The sequence below is a fragment of the Pleurodeles waltl genome, chromosome 11 (assembly GCF_031143425.1).
Source record: "Pleurodeles waltl isolate 20211129_DDA chromosome 11, aPleWal1.hap1.20221129, whole genome shotgun sequence".
Classification (NCBI taxonomy): Eukaryota; Metazoa; Chordata; class Amphibia; order Caudata; family Salamandridae; genus Pleurodeles; species Pleurodeles waltl.
Window position 1 is genome coordinate 196,088,629 of NC_090450.1, and position 18,936 is coordinate 196,107,564.

Sequence of the window (18,936 nt, forward strand, 5' to 3'; positions counted from 1 at the left end):
TGAGCAAACGAAAGGCGCTACTGTTCCAGAAACAAGGTGCGTTGACATCGGCCAGAGAGAGACGTATGCTCTCCAGGTAGCAAGATCATCAGGCGAGATAAAATCCCTATGAAACAACAATTTCCCCAAGCACTTTGGAGAGCTGGTTTCCAGAATATTTAACGTCTTGAACACTACAGGGATTGTGCACTTCTTTATGGCTGTTGGGTCTGGATTTGTCTCCATCTTCCAGACTGTCTTTGGAGTCATTCCATCGGCTATCTATTCACTCTTTTTTAAATGGCGGCTTTCCAGTGACTTTGGCACTGATTGGTGGGATACTGCCGCTGTTCCTCACTAAGCAATGGTTGTGACTTCTCAGCTAAGTAGAGTGATTAAGCTACTACCACCAGCCCAGCTGTGCCATGATTGCGTGGTGCAGTTCTTTGGTGCTCCGTTGCTGAAAGAATTGGAGCATGATTGGTCATTGTCATTCCTACCATTCCTATGGTGGTGCAACCAGTCATCAGCTGCACCTGCTGACTCTTTCAGTGTTTATCTTCTGTATGCCTTGCTGTTCTGCTAATGCCTTCTGTCGGCCAAGAGCTGGTGGTGTTCCCGATGTAGGTTCATTTACAGTCATGCCTCATGAGACTGAGGCTGATTTGTGAGGCCATCTATGAGTCACCCCTGGTCAACTATCTGGCACCTTCAGGCACTTTCGATGGACCTGCCTTTGCAGGGGATCATGCGCTTAAGGCTGCTGCATACTACTGCTCTGTGGATCCGTCTGCCAATCCTGTCATTGATCTGACATCTGAGTCATTCCTGGATGCACTTCCTTTCAATGACTTCAGAGACATTCTACAAGACCATGACTGCTGTTAACTGATTTGACCATTGGCTTTATTCCAAAGTTTCAAAAGTAGTATGCCAAATTGCTTTATTAATAAGATTGGCTTTGGTCCGCTGTGCTTGTCATGGTCACCATTTTTATCTTTTTGTATGTTTTTAGCTGTTTTAACTAGTTTTTAATAAGATGTTAACTTATTTTTAGCTCAGAGCATTTGAGCTTGGACTCATACACCACCTCCGGCATCATCACTTTGACGACATCCTTGTTCCGGCAATGGGGAGGGTGTAGAGGATCCTATTTAGTTTTAAATGGAATCCGGAGTTTACCTTAGCCTTATAGCATGTGGGCCTGTACCCCCTTCACCTAGTGACTTTTAACCTACTTATCTTGCTCTGTCTTAGACTATTTATTTAATTATTTCTTTCAAAATGGCTGGTATGTTTATAGTTAATAAAATGTTTTGATTGTACGTTATTAGTGCCACTTTGTAAAGGTGTCACTACCTGCGTAAGTTAAGTGACATACGTAGGTATTCACATCTTGTTCCTTCCCCACTTACGTGTGACAGGAACATAATGTCCTTTTGGAGGGAATTGTTTATATAATTACCGTCCCAAGTATGCCTTCTTATCTATTTTTTGGGAACTTACCTGCATCATCTCACTCAATGTTATCAGAGGGATTCCTACCAGATGCTATCATCGCCATCTATGCTGCACGTTGCCTTGATGCAGATCCAGCCTTCGTGTCACCACTGAGTCTGATCTTAGAGACCTCATTCCAAGGTAACAAGGGTTGGGGTCACTTCTCATGGACCTGGTACTGTCAGTTTAGGTTTAGCAGACCTACCTCTCTTTAGATTAGAAATTAGGTTCACCATGCTAAGGTTTTAGGGACATTTTACATTTCACGTTTATTGCAAGATGGTGGGGGCTTTGTATTCACGACTCATCTGTACAATTCTCTTTCTTGCATTGGTCATTATTCTAGTCATTTCAGCTCATGATTTTACAGTAGATTGCAGTCTTTTTAATAAACCAATTGAAAACTTTCCTGCATCTCTTTTATTTCCTGTGTGTGACTGAGACTTATTACTAACATGAGAAAAGGGTCATCTCTGTTCCACCACGACTCCCCTGAGATGTCACACTCCTAGAATCCATGCGCAAAGGCTGCCAGAAATCACCTTCTACTGTTTGGGTTTATGGTGAGGTACTGCTTGTGAGCTGGGAGGGTTGGGCCGACACTTGTGACTTGTAGCATTGATCTAGTAGCCTACAAACAAAAGTGCTGTCATCCCTAAACCAGCAGTTTTGCCTAGGAGAGAGTCGAACTACGATATCGGCTTATTCATTCTCTCTATGTCGTTTGCAGATTTGCATTATTAGAGATATATTCTTGCTTCTAAAAATAACTCTGCATTAGCTGTTTTGCTTTCCTAAGCTCCAATTCAGTTGTCAATTATAAATCTTAAAACTTTTTCACTAGCCTGCTTTAGGGCGGATTCTAAACCCGAAATCCAGCCTCCGAGACATCTTTTTTCCATAATGCTCTTAGAAGTAATGCAGGCATGGATGGTTGCTTTGAATGCTTCCCAGACAATACCCACACTAGCTGTGTTGGTGTTGGATTTAAAATAATCTTGTTTTGAGTCCTGGAACACCAAGCTTCATTCTCCAGCTTCACTTACTGAAGGTATATCGGCCTATTGACCTCTTCAGTCTAATCCCTGTCACCACCATTTCAACCAAAGTTTACCCAGAAAAACTGTTTGAAATGTGACTTTAGCTGCCTAAGATTAAATCATAACAGGAGAGAAAGTAGTCTAGTCTTGATGCCGAGTTACACCTTTTAAAAACACAGGAATACTCACGCCTAGCCGTATATTTTTCACACCACAGGTCGACCAAATTTAGGGACTTCATATTTTCAAACATAGACCTAGTGGCTTGGGGCTTGTTTTGTTTACGAATATTAGATGAAGAGCCAAGCTCGGGATTTAAGAGAAAATTAAATTCCTCTCCCAGAATGAATTTACCAGGTATAAGATATAAGTGTCTGACAGAGTTCTACCAACGGAACTGGGTCATCTTCTACCGGAGTGTAGATTGTGGCTATGGTTATTCTAACACTGTTGATGAAACCGCTAACCAGGGCCCATCTCCCATTTTAATCTGTTTGGGAAGAGCTAATATGATCTAGAAGATGTTTATGTAGATGGCACCTCCCCTGTGATCTGCCTTAACACTTGAGATACATTCAAAACAAGCCCATCACTTGAATATTGCACAGCTCTGCTCAGTCCTTTCCCCAAAATGTGAATTAGTGCAGTTTCTAGGGAGTGACTTTTCAGCCAATCCTCAATTGCTATAGCATTTCGTGTAATATTCAGGCCATTGGCATTGAGCGAAATCACTTTCAAATGGTCATTATATTTCACCTCTTATATCCCACCCCCCCCCCCCACCACCCCACCGTTCTCAAGATGCTTCTGAGGCATCTTCAAAATACCATTTAATATGTACTGCGCAAAAAGTGCTGTGCCAAACTGAACTTTTTGAGCAAATCCTCATTTGTAGGTTTGCCCCAACTGCTAAAACTTAGTGTCCTGTACAAAAGTGCTGTACTAGAATGATCACATGCTTATATACTGAATTTTCCTACCTTCGCAATTATTGCACTAATCCCTGTTTGTGCAAGTGCTGGAGTGCATAGATCTCTCTTAAAAGTGCTATGCCAAAGTGATCTCGGGCATATGTACCTAAATTCTAATGCACTAACCCTTCTTTTCAAAATTGCTTTGTTTTGTATTTCTCTGTCAACTGATGGTCTTTTCTGTTTTTCGTAGTATAAACTCTTCCATTTCTTAACTGCCATATCCCACCAACACCTTAGTTCCCTCCCTCCCCCACCAAGCATTGGGAGCCCCCTCCTGATGAAATCCTTATCCCTGCTTGGGGGAGAACTGCCAGTTTGAGCCCCCTGTAATCCCTCATCAGTCACTGGTGCCCTTTTTTTAGGAAATTTTTAATTTTGGCTGTTGGAACAGTGAAGACTGGGTGCCACTTGATCTAAACTGGCTTAAGAGCCCATGGTATTCTTTCCTTCAATGGGCGGCTGTTGTAGGCATATCTAAAACTATGCTAAGTTTAAACTTTCATGGGCAATTATTTATGCTTGCTAACAACTTTCAAAATCTGTTGTTTAATCCTGTTGCCATTAAAGTTCACTAGGCTAGCCTGTGGGAATTTCATATTTGGTGTACGCTTAGTTGAGAGTTGATGCACCTGCATAATAGTCAGGTCTTTTTCAAAGCTAGGTAAAACGCCTGTTTAACCAGCAGCTGTATCAGAATATCTGCCCTACATTTCTTCATCCTCGTGGATCCCCAGAAAGTGTAGATTAGAACGTCTGCTATGATTTTCAAGAACAATCTTGTTTGTCAGTTGTCAAATTTCTTTCTGGGCTGCCATTAACTCTACTTTCTGTACTCACATTTTATATTCCAGGGTAGAGGTTCTTTGTTCTGACTCTTAGTCTTGCGGAGAGCTGGGTCAGGGCCCTTCAATTTTCACGGGTGGCTTGCTCAGTGCTGCGAGTTCCTCTTCAGCCCTCTTAACTTAGTGAGGATGTTTTCCAGAAGATCTGTCCGGACTTTTGATCCACATCTCCCCTGGGGCACCTAAATGTTGGGCAGATTAGCAGCATTTAAGTTTGCACTTGGGCTCATTAGAGCAGAGCAAGAGTCTAGGGCAGGAGTTTCTTCCTGGTTAGTGTTGTCCATGTACCGGCAAAAAGTCAGCTGTTTAATACTCTTCTGTCTCAATTCACCTGGCACCGGGTATAGATGGTTTTGTGAAAAGGGGGATACTGTCTTCCGTCTCCACCTTATTCATATCCGTCTTGCTTTGTGAGGCCTGCATCATAAGCTATTTTACTGTGCTTTTTAGGACTGTGACACCCCCCTCTAGACGTGTTTAGGTCCAAAACTTTCTCGTTACTCCTTCCACAGTTGGAGATGGGGTAGCTAGTTCATCTGGACTTGAGAGAGCAACTGTCACACCTGTGGAGAGGGGGTCCGAGTCAGTAGGATTGAGCACTTTCCATACCATCTCTGTCCCTTGATAGATAAGCTCTAATTAAAGCCATTTTCTGCACTCCGAATTTAGTTGAGGAGGGTCTTCTTGCAGCAATTAGTTTTCCCTGCATTCCTTGCCTTTTCCCTGTCTGCAAAGCCATTGCCATATTATCACCTCGGGTAGTGTTAATGAGCTGCAGCATTTAACTTTGCCTTCAATTTGCATGCTCTGTACTAAGGAAAGAGTCCATGCAATGTACCTAGGTGACTAAACTGGCTCTATTTCTTAAGGCTGGTGCCTTGCACTGAATTTACCCACTGCCCAACAGCCAAGTACAAAAATACTCTTGAGGGAAGTTGAAGAGAGAGAAAATGCACCAAGAGGAACAGTCCATGTGTTATGTGAGTACATAGAGGGGAGTGCAGCAAAGCAAGCAAATCTGCTACTCACAAGCCACCCATTGCATCTGCTATGGGAGAAGAGCAAGCCAAGGTGTAGTTTGCGTTGTCAGTTTCAGTCGCTGACTGCAGGAGCTTTATCTCCTGACGAGCAGGCATTCCCTTGCCTTTCGGGTCCTTGAGGCACAAGGTCCTTGCAGCTCCTGCTGCTCCCGCGGATGTCTGAACTGGGGGTGTGGGCCTCGACAAAGAGGAGGGTGGCCAGCTTCATGTGCCTTTTTCCTGCAGCTGGCAGGAAACCTATCGGAAGAAAAGGGCTGATAGCTCTGTCATGCTAGCTAGCAGTATCTGCTAAAATGCCGAGGCGCTGAGCCCGATGATTCAGTGCCGAGTGAGTACACCATTGTCAATTGCAGCACGGATTCAAAAGTAAGTGGCATGCAGCATGTTGATTTGTTTTGTCCAGCTAAACTAGCCCTTACCTCTCTTTGCTCCAGGGCAGTGCGTTTGGCCTCCATCTTAGCAATAGATGGAGCTAAGGCTTGTATGAGGTCAAGTTACAGCTCTGACTTGTCTGACTGCCAAGTAAAGGCGTTTATTATGGCAACCAGGGTCGCGTTGATCAAGGCCAATAGATTTCTCTGCTCAGTGTGAGTTTGAGGGTGAGAGGGACTGTACTATTTTGGTTGTATAGGCATCCTAAAGGGCTATAGTCCTGGGCCAGAATTGACTGAGCTTTCTCTTGCAAAATGTCTGCTCCGTGTGTATCAGTGGATTTGTTCTCATTGTGATGTATGGCAGTATACGTAACCTCCGTAAGATCTTGAGGCCCCTTTTGGACCTTAACAGTTCTAAGTAGCTCTTCTGGCTCTATCAGCTCTCGATTTCCCAGGGTGGCCCCTGCAGGAGAATTCCACACGCTTCTGCACCAAAATTGTTGATCTGTGCAGTTAGGGTGATTAGGGACTTTGAGGGAATAATGGCTCATGCTGCTGCAAATCACCATGGGTGGGGGAGGAAGCTGTGAGCGCAGGTTGCACTGATGGTGCTCATGCCCTTTTGCTTACATTCCTCTGCTGTTCTTCTGGTATCAAGCTCCACAATGATGCTGTCTGCAGAACTTTCTGGTGAGATTTAAATGATTTAGTTGCCCCCCCGGTGTATGGGGGAGTTTGTCTCACCATTGTGGTTTTGCTAAGGGGGCGTTGGAAGTAATTTTGTAGCTTCCAGCATATTTGCGATTGCTGTTGAGGCTGCAGGAGCTTGTAGTGGGGCTGAGACTGGAAGACAGAGCCGGGCGTTTGTTTCAGAATGAAATCTAATATTGATGTTTTCATGCCAATTGTTAACTTACTGCTCATTTGGGTGTGATTGGACTTATTGCTGTGCACAGTTGTATGTGGTGAAACCGGACGATCTACTGCTGTATAGATGGTGTTGTTAAATGCTTGTGGGCTTTAAAGGCTGCCCTCTCTGCGCTTGTAGCAATTACAATTCAGGCAGTTCAGGGCCTTACCTACTCTATTCATACACCTCCCTGATTTTCATTGATTGCGCTAATGCACTGTGTGCTAGCATGAGACCCCCTCATTTTCACCATGGCGCTGGCATGCCACCGGAATAAGAGTTGATGTGATAACTTCACCCAAGTGGAAATTAGTTTGATTACTTTCTAGGACCTTTGGTTACTCTCTGTCAATCTTTGTGCCTGGTGGCCCCCAGTGGTAGGCCTCGATGTTGTCATAGGCACCAGTTAACAAACACAAATGGGCGTGTAGGCCTTCTAAAGGTAACGTTACCAAGATGTTGTTTGTCCTCTTTTATAGCAGTAACCTCAGAGTTTTTATAAGCTTGCCAGTGCACACAAAAACTGTGGTTTGTCTAGAGCTGTAAAGTACAGTACATTCCATTGCTTAGTTTTGCTCTGATGCTGTAGATTAGTTAAGTCCAATTTCAGTACAAGTTACAGATTACAAAGTTGCTGGAGGGGGCTGCGATGAACTGTGCCAGGGACCACTAAGCGTGGGACAGGTACGCCAGGCCACTTTGCAGGGATGGTCCTCCCCTCTATGCCTCAGCATCTAATGCTGTGCTCTTTCGTTCAAATCTTGCCCTTGCGCTGGGCCGGCCCTGTCCTGTTCCTTTCAGGTCCCAGAGGTACAGCTACTTCCAGCTCTGCGCTTGCTACTTGCCTCATGTGTTCTGCTATTTGTCACCAGCCCCCTGCTGTGGGTAACATTGGGGTGCATTAACAGACAGTGGGGGTGCTCTGGATCTGGGTTGTTGTGGGCTACAAGGAGCCTGAAGGCAATGAAGCAAAGTCTGAAGTCTGTTTTCTGTGGTCAATGACGTCGCAGCACCAGCATCCCAGTGTGGGGCCTCACTACCTCACCTTCTCTCACCTTTCTGGGCTGTGTAGTGTCCTGCTAGACACGTTCTAGTGTTTTACCAGCCACTCGGATGAGGGCTGGCCTTACATATACACCCCACACCCACCCAACACAGGGGTCACCGGTCAGGTGACCCTGCCAATAAAAGAGGCCGGGAGCACGTGCCCGTGGCCAGTTTGCAGAACCCTACCACTGTGTCTGCGTCGTATGTTTTTACTGACATGAGGGCCTAGGGCTCCAACACCACAGGCTGCTTGCTTGGAATGCAGCTTGGAAAACAGTGGAAACATATATTCGGTTGCAAATACAGCCCTGAATGTCAGCCCTAGATGTCAGACACTGTGTGCCGGATGCAAATCCTACTGAATGTTGCCTTGTCTCACCCCCACCCCCCCTTGTCGGCAGCTCTCCCCGCAGTGGTTCTCCTTGCTCTGACTCCCCGCCTTGAGGCACATCGTCATGTCACAAACCAAGCTCACGTCCACTCAGTTATGGTCCGTTGAGTCACAAGGTGATACCTAATCACTTGACATTGAAACAGGACACCTTTATCTTGACAAATACCTAAACCTCTGAAGGGTTTTCAGAACCTCAGATCAGTCCAAGGCCCTTCACACCACTATGGTTCAGAAGCGGTTGGAACGCTACAAAGTTCAGGCACCTCCCAGGTGGAAATAGTGGTTACTGATTCAAAACTAAACAAGCATTTTCCATGCCAGCAGGTTTGGCTTTAATGCAAGGTAATCTAGAAATATGAAGCATTACAAGTGTATAGCATGGGAATCACTGTATTTGTGTGAAAGCAGAGAACTGTAGAAAAATATTTGTGTAGGTTACAAATGTTACGTGACAATTATACTTTCAAGCCCAACCTAAAAATCCATTTAGGTTAATGGCTATCCTCCTCCCATCTGTGCTGTTGCCAGAGAAGGACAAACACAATAAATCTAGTTAACTAAGTCACTTTTACAGCATTACAGTGGCATTCATTTATGTTCCTCTGAAAGTTAATCTTCAGCCAGCTGGATAAATAAAATGATCAAAGCAGCAGTGATGGGCAGTGTTAGAAATGGGGGTCTTTGGTTGACAGTCAGGTTGCCCCCTGTTCAAGCAAGGACCCTCACTCTAGTCAGGGTAAAAGAGAATCACCCTCATCTAACCCCTGCTTACCCCCTTGGTGGCTTGGCAGAGCAGTAGGCTTAACTTCAGAGTGCTAGGTGTAAAGTATTTGTACTAACACACACAGTAAATTAATGAAAACACTACAAAATGACACAACACCAGTTTAAAAAAATAGGAAATATTTATCTAAACAAAACAAGACCAAAACGACAAAAGTCCAACATACGCAAGTCAAGTTATGAATTTTTAAAGATTAAACTCAAAAGTAGCGCTTAGAAACACAAAATGGTTCGATGAGGTGTTAACACAGCGTCGTGATGTAGTCGTTCCCAACAAGCCGACACCAGCGGTGCCGGACACGGAGTCACATAGACCCCCAAGTACAGTACCTTTGGTGAAGAGTGAAAACAAGTGGATGCGCAAAGTCTGGGATCGCGGCGTCTGTGTGAAACTTTGAATCCGCACACTTCGAGCGGCATCGGTCACGACGTGGTGCTGCGACTTCCACGGAGTCGCAGACTTCAGCGGGGCTTCAGCAGCGTCTGGCCTGCGAAGGTCATCGCGTTCCAGCGAAGATCACGGAGTCGGTTGCAGGCGGCGTCTCCTGATTCAGCAGCGGCGGCGGTCCGAAGTCGATTTCCTTGGATTTCCACCAGCTTTCCTTTCAAAGGCCCAGGGACTGGATAGGGTACCACTTGTCAGAGCAGGAGTCTCTCCAGAGACTCCAGATGCTGGCAGAGAGAAGTCTTAGCTGTTCCTGAGACTTCAAACAACAGGAGGCAAGCTCTAAATCAAGCCCTTGGAGGTTTCTTCACAAGATGGAAGGCATACAAAGTCCAGTCTTTGCCCTTTCACTCTAGCAGAAGCAGCAACTGCAGGATAGCTCCACAAAGCACAGTCACAGGCAGGGCAGCACTTCCCTTCAGCTCTTCTCCAGGCAGAGGTTCCTCTTGATGTCCAGAAGTGATCTAAAGTCTGTGGTTTTGGGTGCCCTTCTTATAACCAATTTCTCCTTTGAAGTAGGCCTACTTCAAAGTAAAGTCTCTTTTGAATGTGAAATCCTGCCTTGCCCAGGCCAGGTCCCAGACACTCACCAGGGGGTTGGAGACTGCGCTGTGTGAGGAAAGGCACTGCCCTTTCAGGTGTAAGTGACCACTCCTCTCCTAGCACAGATGGCTCATCAGGAAATGCAGACTACACCCCAGCTCCTTTTGTGTCACTGTCTAGTGTGAGGTGCAACCAGCCCAACTGTCAAACTGATCCAGACAGGGGAATCCACAAACCGGCAGAGTCACAGAAATGGTTTAAGCAAGAAAATGCTCCCTTTCTAAAAGTGGTATTTTGAAACACACAATCTTAAAATCAACTTTACTAAAATATGTATTTTTAAATTGTGGGCTCAGAGACCCCAAGCTCCACATGTCCGTCCGCTCCAAAAGGGAATCTACACTTTAATCAGATTTAAAGGTAGCCCCCATGTTAACCTATGAGAGGGACAGGCCTTGCAACAGTGAAAAACTAATTTAGCAATATTTCGCTGTCAGGACATATAAACCACATTAATATATGGCCTACCTTTGCCATACACTGCACCCTGCCCTTGGGGCTACCTAGGGCCTACCTTACGGGTGCCGTACATGTACGAAAAGGGAAGGTTTAGGCCTGGCAAGTGGGTACACTTGCCAAGTCGAATTTACAGTTAAAACTGCACGCATAGACACTGCAGTGGCAGGTCTGAGACATGATTACAGAGCTACTCGTGTGGGTGGCACAACCAGTGCTGCAGGCCCACTAGTAGCATTTGATCTACAGGCCCTGGCACCTCTAGTGCACTTTACTAGGGACTTACTAGTAAATCAAATATGCCAATCATGGATAAACCAATCACTTACAATTTACACAGAGAGCATATGCACTTTAGCACTGGTTAGCAGTGGTAAAATGCTCAGAGTTCAAAAGCCAACAGCAACAGGTCAGAAAAAATAGGAGGCAGGAGGCAAAAAGATTGGGGATGACCCTGCATAAGCAAAAAAGTCCAACAGGCAGATACTGTTTTTTTTTTTGTTTTTTTTATCGAAGCACACAACTTCTGTCCAATCAAAACGTGTACTCCTGGCTCCCAGCATGTGGGTGGAGCCAAACCCCCTCCCTTTTGATGGTCAGATAATTGTCTGGTGACAGCTGCGCTATCAAGCCAGACTATAAAAATGGGATAGACCGTTGTTCCTTCATTTAAAAAGTGCTGAAAACATTATACGCCAGCCTCCAGTTACTCATTCCTCATGAGTGAACAGTTGTGGTGTGAGAGTGGGAGGTGCATATTAACCACATTATGAGGTGTTCCGTGTCATGATATCCTGCTATTTTCCAAACTCTTGAGGCCTCACAGCCATGTGAAATTTTATAAAATACCTTCTTGTTCTAGTGACAAGTTTCTTCATAATCTACTTGTCTTGTAAAAAAAAAAAAAAAAGAAAATCTGCTTATCTCTTTGGTGTCATATAGTACGGCGACAAATGATGGCAGCAATCTCATTACATAAGAGCTCTAAAAATAACCTCTCTGATTATGTCAGGGCTAATACGATAGCAGGGCTTGAATACAAGAAATTTCCTTATTTCTTCACCTTTACACAGAACTACAGGGTTGGAATACTCTTGAGTCTGTACAAACCTACTAACTTGTATGTTTTAAAGGTTTTCACCTGCTATTTTTTAATAATTTCCCATACTGATAAAGTTTGGAAATTTACTCCTGACGAGGAAAAGTAAAAGTTCTTCCAGGGTTGGGGAAAAAGTGGTTGGAGGGAAAGTCAACTTGTAAATGCTCAACAGATTATCGCATGAGCAAATCTAGATGTGCATGTTTGCTCGTGTTAAAATACAGTTAACAAATGTTTTCTAGGAGTGCAATTTTCTAGTCTATTTGTGCAAATTCTTATGAATTCATGAAAAATTTAAATCTGCACTAACGCAAAACATCTATACCTGGGTGCACTTTTGTGACTTTCTTTAAGAATTGGGCCTCTAATTAGGTTTGGTGTTAACCAAGACCTTTTGATTTTATTAAAATTCTATCTCTCTCTCTCTAGCCATGTGTCAGCTTGTTTGGCTGTGAGTGATAGCAATCTGCTCTTTTACAAGCAGCCTATCGGCCCACAAAGTTTGATGCCAGGAACTACAATGGCAATGCGTGCCTTTTGAGACCAAAAAAGATTTTTGCTTTTCACCAATGTTTCTTACAGTGGTGAGTTCCTGGTAGATCCCACATTAATAAAGTTTTACAAAAGCCATGACAAAACAAAGCACACATTGACAAGACCAAAAGACTGACCACCAAAATCAGACCTATTGGCTTTGCCAATGCTTGTTTAATTTCATGTTTCCCATTATCTTGTTGAAACTGGTTACTGATTTTCCATTATGAATATTTTTTGGAAATACTAGCATGCATCAACACATTTTACTAAATGATGCTTCCAAGAAACTGTACCTAACGTTTTATAGTAATTTAGCAAAACGTTTTTTTTTTTGTGTGTTTTTTTGTAAACATTTTATTTTGAAAGTAAAGAATCACACATCTTGCTTTCAAGCTTCTGCAAATGTTTGCATCTGATCAGATAGCCTTCTAGGAGAATTGTATCCTCATATTGTTAAACTTTGCAGATGTGAATACACATTTTTATGCTGGAACCACTGTTAGTAGTGCAGTCTGAGCTTCCAACATTTATTATTAGTGCTCACCTTAATAATAAAGGCTTTACATTAGTGAACCATAAATAAAAGTTAAAATAGCATTAACATATGAACACAAATATTACCTCGACTGCAGGCAATTCACTTCCCTGCTCCATAATGTGGTTCTGTAAACTGGCAGCCAAAGGGTTTGTGCTGCAGGGGTTTGGGCCTACTTGTCCCAAGGACAAAATAAGCATGAAAACGTGTTGCCCTCGACCCCAAACAATATGCCCTGGGCAGGGCTATAAGAATTCCACTCCCCTGCCTCAGGAGTCCATGTTCCACAGCCCATCAGTTCATTCTGGTTCCACTTTCCTCAGTATTTCATTGAGGGAGGATCCTCCAAGGTAACCTAACTCCAGAATCCTCTCCCAGCCAGCAATACCTACGAGCCAGATGTCCCCAGGGTTGAAATAGATTATCCACTGTCAGGCCTCCGTGGAGACCTACCCCGGAGGATGGCTGCTTATAGAGTTGTAACAAGTCCATTCTGGGAGGATAAATTAAGTGCCATTTTCCTGCAGTTTTTTATATTTGTTCCTCATGCATATGAGACATTTCTTCCAAGCTTTCTCTCTTCAGGTTATTAGCTTTCATGAAAGTGACTGAGCATGATTAAGTAAACAGAAAGTAAATATTCCAGTGAAGGTATATGTTACTCCTACCTTGAAGCAGTTTGCACCTATAGCCCTACAATATGATGCAACACATTTATTGTAGTATTTGATTTTAAGATGTTAATCTCAGAGGATCTACAAAAGGTGTCTCTGGTTTGAACCCATCTCTCTGTCAGTTAAAGATAATGAACTAGCCCAAATAATTAGAAATTATTTCCTCACCTTTAAGTAAAAGCAACAGGCAAGGTTCCTCCAGGGATTTGATGCCAACCAAGAAGTCAGCAGACATTCCTTAAAGTCCTAAGAAACCTTTCAAATGCCCATTATCCTAGTCTAATGCCTTGTTTTAATATACAATACATTACATTTTCTTCCAGTCCTACTCTCCTCTATTTCTTGCCAAACTAATCAGCATTTTCCTTACTCTGCTGTTTGGGCAATAATGTTTACTTACATCATCGTTCTTGTACTCTTTCTCATAAGCTTGTACTCTTTCTCATAAGCTTGTACTCTTTCTCATAAGCTTGTACTCTTTCTCATAAGCTTGTACTCATTATCATAAGCTTTCTTAATTAACTTTTGATGTAGTCCCAGAGCTCTGCTATTGTTATCACATAGTTGGCCACATTCAAAAGAACTGATACATGTCAGAAATGACGGTTTGGCGCACAGGATAGGTGAATATAATGTCTCAGAATGAAACTGCTTTTGCACGTTTTTATGGGATACTGTAGTGTTTACACAAGAAGAGGTCATGATACATCTTATTGGTAATTAATACACAAATAAGTTACTTTTCCTCTTTTGCAGGTAATAAAACATCTGATGTTCCCAATTATGGGCCTGGAGGACAAAATTACCCAGGAGGCCAAGTTCCTCAAGGATATCAACCATACCCTCCTGGAACTTATCCAGGTATAAAAGATGACTAGATGCCTGTGGTGATGTCATGAGAAAGTTATGTGGGAGTGTTCAATTACGTTTGCTAGGTTGATAATGATGCTACGTCTATTTAATAGTAAATACCTTTTGGCATTTGTTTAAATCTGTTTTATGATTATTCATGACATTTGGTACAAAACTAATCCATTCACCTGTATTCCATTAGTTCCTAGATTTTTGTTAATTTGTCTGGTGGTACAAAGTTAATAAGGTGTTGTCAAAAAAGAGAGTTGTATTTAAATTCCTTATATTAATTAACACAGCATTAACTGCTTCTCTAAATAGCTTGGCCACCATAGATGTTTTGTGACTTGGTATGACTGTACAATGGTGTTTGAGAACTGTGAAGTGCAATAGGTCTTAGTTCAGACAGCACATGGTATTAATGGCGATAGCTATACCACTGTTCGTAAACTAGCTAATGATCTACATTTCGAAAACAAAATCCAATCTCATTGTCTGACTTTCCTTGAGGCTTGTGGTCCAATTTTGATGGCTTTGAACTTGAATGATTCTCAGTGCTTGGCTAACTAAGAGATTTTCCCTTGTATTTGTCACTGAGTTTAAAAAAAAACACTGAACTTGGTTAATGGAATGAATCCTAATAAAGAAAATTAGAGGGGCAATGTGTAGAGAACGTGAGGGGATCTCACGCATGGAGGGCTTTGGGGTACAGAATAGAGGGGTGGAAACTACCTAATTCCTCTGGATAAAAGATTTACAGAATCACGAATCTTGCAGTGATTGGCAGTTTGTGTTTAAGCCTCGTGAGGCGACCTATCGAAAGTGAAACACATCATCAGGTGGTTTCAAGCAATACCCATCACTTGCAAATTGGAAAAATATTTTAAGAAATGCAATATCCAGCATCCTAAAAGAAACGCACACAAATAGGCGCACTGCATGTTGATGCAAAGGTACCACTGCACAGCTCAACAAAAACGTAATATTAAAAATAGGAAAACATCAGAACGTTACTGGTTAAAGTTAGGGATTTATTTCTGAAGATATGTCTGTGGGAATAAGGCTTTTGAGGTAGCTGCCTACAAGATGCAGCTAACAATGAGCTGCGGTACCGTTTGAATGTTCAGGGTTTGTGTCCATATCAGGAACCGGATTAATTCAACAAACACACAGTGCTGAAGCCCAGCGGAAGCAACGTGTGTTTGTTGCTGTCCTTGTCTAAATTATCAGTACTGCTTAAAGACTACCCATTTGAAAGGAATTAAATTCAATTGGAGACGGGTCTCGCATTAAAACAAATTCACCATTAATTGTTGCCATATTGGATAATTTGGTCCTCCCTACACTTCAGCGGGATTGATCGGCCTTTTAATTAAAAATAAAAGAATGGATGGCCTTCCCTTTGTTTTTTTCTGCACCTAAGTTGTTTCTGCTGCGTATTTTCAACTGGATGGCCTCCAACATAACTCTTCAAGGATGTACAACTATCAAATGTAAATTAATGTCCGGTTACTTACTGGCAAACTTCATTAGTCCAAGTCTTCCCCGATAGAGTCCTGGGATTCCTCCCTCTCCCGTACCAGGGGGAAAGGGGGGGGGGGGTGGTGGGGATTGGCAATGTGGTTCTTTCTTTCTGTGGTTTGCTTGGAACTGCAGTATGTGGATTGACTGCTTCCCCTTTGTAGTGGCCCCTGGGTAATTGCAGCCATGTTGAGGGAAGTATTTTGAGTGGGCTAGGGAATAGTGTCTGCCAGAAGAAGATGAGATCTCAAGTGTAAGGACTGGATTGGGAAAGATGGACATGGTGGTAATAGAACTGTTCTCCATTTGGTTTTAGTGGAGAAGGTGAAATGTAATATTTACTTTAAGTGTTCATTATACATCTTGTTAGAGGAAATCATATTATTCCAGTCCTTGGGGAATGTTTGGTTTGTTGTTTAATGTTTTAAAAAAAGACCTCTGCTCCACAGCAAGTGTCTCTGTATGCGCATTATCCACCACTTGTCCGGTCACCCAAGTAGAAGACAGAAGAAGATAGTTTCAACACTTGAACTGTAAAATGGATCTTATGGTTTGTCCTTTGAAAAAGATTTTAGTTGTGGACAGTCCATCTGTCTTAATTAAAGAGACAGTTGTTATTTACTAAAAACAAAAACCACCATTCTTCACAGTCGGACAATATGTACTTTCGCCCCACTGAAGTCTTAAGTGATTCAAATAGTAAACAAGCAGTGGCAAAGTCAATAGGTCTGGCTATGTGTTTGCATTGAGACTTGCAAAGACCTTCATGCACAAACCTTGTGCCTTAGCTTAGTGCAACCGGCTATTTTCTCTTCCTCCTTTATCTGTGCAGTTTATTATTATTATTATTATTTATTCCCCAAGCTCATGGTGCTGTTTTCTCTTTCCTAAGTTTGCTGTGACTGTGTAATGCAGCACCACGAGCTCGTGAATAAAAACAGGGCACAGACACAGGATTCACACAAAGTGACAGGTTGTAGACCGACCCATCACAAATAGTCTATCCACAGTTGTATATGCCAATGTTTGTGTGATGGCATATTCATGTAGGACCTGGTTGATTTGCCAATATTTCTTTTGAATTGTCTTTTCAATATTTGAGTTTGATAATGTTGAGAGTTTTAGTAATTTCTGTTGCACTGAGATGTAGGTGTTGTTGAAATTGACTTTTGTTGTTGTATGAGTTTGTGAATTCATGGCACCTCTAGTGTTGTCAAGCCAATGAATGTTTTGTTAACCCATTACTGAGATTGCCACACTTATGCAGTAAACATTTCAGTTTTGTTTGTCGATAAAGTTTGTCAGCCATTCGTAAGGGGCCTTTCGCGATTTAATAGAACAACAGAGCAGCAATGCTGTTGCACAACATTGAAACATCTCTTTCCAGAAGTCTCCACTCGTAGGTTTTACGTCTAGCAGCAGTGTGATTTTTATTGACTATATTTTTCATGTAGGTTGCTATTTCAAGAGCCTCCTTTAGAATGGGCTTATAACTGGCAGCGCCGACAATTGGTGCTGTAAGAAACTATCTGTTCTGGTTGAAATCATGATCAGGCAAAAATGTGTTTCGATCTTGACTTTGGTACATGCGAACTCCCCAGCAACTGCTGCTAGGTTAACATTTTGGAATACATATTAGAGGGACTTATAGAGGGACTTCTTGGCAGAAAGCAGCTGGACCTATCAACATTCACACAGTTAAGTGCACCATATTATTACTATATTTAGGGCCTTTCTATACAGCAACAAACAAATCTGCAACAAAGAATACATTCATTCGTGACACCCTTTTTTTTTTTTTTAAATAAGATTTGCAAAATCAGCTTCCACTGGGGTCAGCGTAGTTTCGGCACAAATCAATGATTTGCAAAAAGTGACATTTACAGTAACTTCTTGGTAAGCGTTTGCTTTTACTCTTTAAAAAAAAAAATGCATCGAAGGACATTGCAAGATTGTGGCCCAAAAAATAAATGGCTGTTGGAGAGAGGGGATGAGTGGGGTAAAGGGATATAGATTGCGAAGGCGATCAATCGGGGAGAGCATGTCAGAGAGGAACGAAAAGGAAGCTTGAGAAGAAGAGGAAAGGGGAGAGATCAATCTAAAGAGGTGCACCGAAGCCGCTAGGAGCAGAAAGATGCATAGGTAGACGAAGAATGGAAAGGAGCCCAAGCGGTGCGAAAGGGATGAGGCGCGTGCGCTAGAGGGCCTGAGCAGAGAGAACACTTTGTTAGCACAGAATGGAAAGGGATATAGAAAAGGGGCACAGGCATGAAGGCCAGGTCTAGAGCAGAGAGCTATGCCGGATAAGTGCAGAGTGAAAAGTGACCCGAGCTAATTAAATACAATAGCTCATCAATGACGTTCAGAGCGGAGGAGCTTTTTGTTTTTGTTTTGTTGAGTGCAGTGCAGGACAGGTGCATAATAAAGTGGTAGACAGCACAGAGGTGTGCAGAAGAGATGCAAAGGTGTGGAGGTGCGCATGAGAGGCGTAGAGTGCAGAAGTGCACAGAAGAATTTCAGTCTAATCCGGAGGATGCGTGCCAAACCCAGGGATTCTGCCCATAGAAATGGCCGTGGTTGACGGGAAGCTGAGGGCACGTCACAGAAACCAGTCCACATGATTCCAGGACCGTGGATGGGGTGATTGAAACCAGAGGTTTGTAGGCTTTATCTGGAGGTTGACCTACTAAGTAAGGGTTGCTGAAGATATCACTTGTCTGCTGCAAACATTCCAGTGGGCTGTCATGAGAAGCAGGGGTTTGCACAGTGTCAAAATACGAAGTGTCCCTTACGAGTTAAAGCTTCGACAACGTTCAAAGATGAGATCGTACTTCACTAATCTTACTGAAAACATGCAGAGTTACACTAAAAAAGCTCGACGGCACGGTAAGCAATGTTCCAAATGCAAAGACAATGCAACTAGAAACAGAAAGTCTAAGGTTGAAAACCACACCACAGAAGGTGAAGCAACGGTATTTTGCCCAATATCACTCGGGCGTTTTCCGCATCTGCGATGTGTATTCCATTATTGGCTTTTAACCAGAACGGAAACGTCTCTCTGGGGGAAATGCATACTTTGTTTCATAGGTAAGACAAGTATGAGTAATATACGACATTAAAATGAACTACAGGCATTCCAATTAACAAAAAATAACGATGCATCTGTTTGGATGAGCCGGGGCCTCTGGGATGGCGGGCCTATGTTTATTCACTGGCCTTCCAGATTTCAATGAGATTACTTAAAAGGAATCCTCTCTCTGCATAATAATAATGATAGCGAGCCTAAGATACTTGAATTACGTGATCGACGGGCAGCGAGCCCGTCCTCTCC

At 42.9% G+C, this 18,936-nt stretch overlaps 1 protein-coding gene across 2 annotated transcripts in view; it reads left to right on the forward strand.

Moving 5' to 3' along the window:
• Nucleotides 1-18,936, forward strand: part of LOC138265574 (phospholipid scramblase 1-like) — a 399,538-nt gene that overhangs the window by 137,058 nt on the left and 243,544 nt on the right. Inside the window, exon 3 of one of the 2 annotated variants that reach the window (XM_069213400.1) lies at nt 13,989-14,093. The exons of the other annotated variant lie outside the window; for it this stretch is intronic. Within the exon in view, the coding sequence (XP_069069501.1) occupies nt 13,989-14,093 (105 nt within the window). The remainder of the gene's footprint in view (nt 1-13,988; nt 14,094-18,936) is intronic. 2 annotated transcript variants of the gene reach the window in all.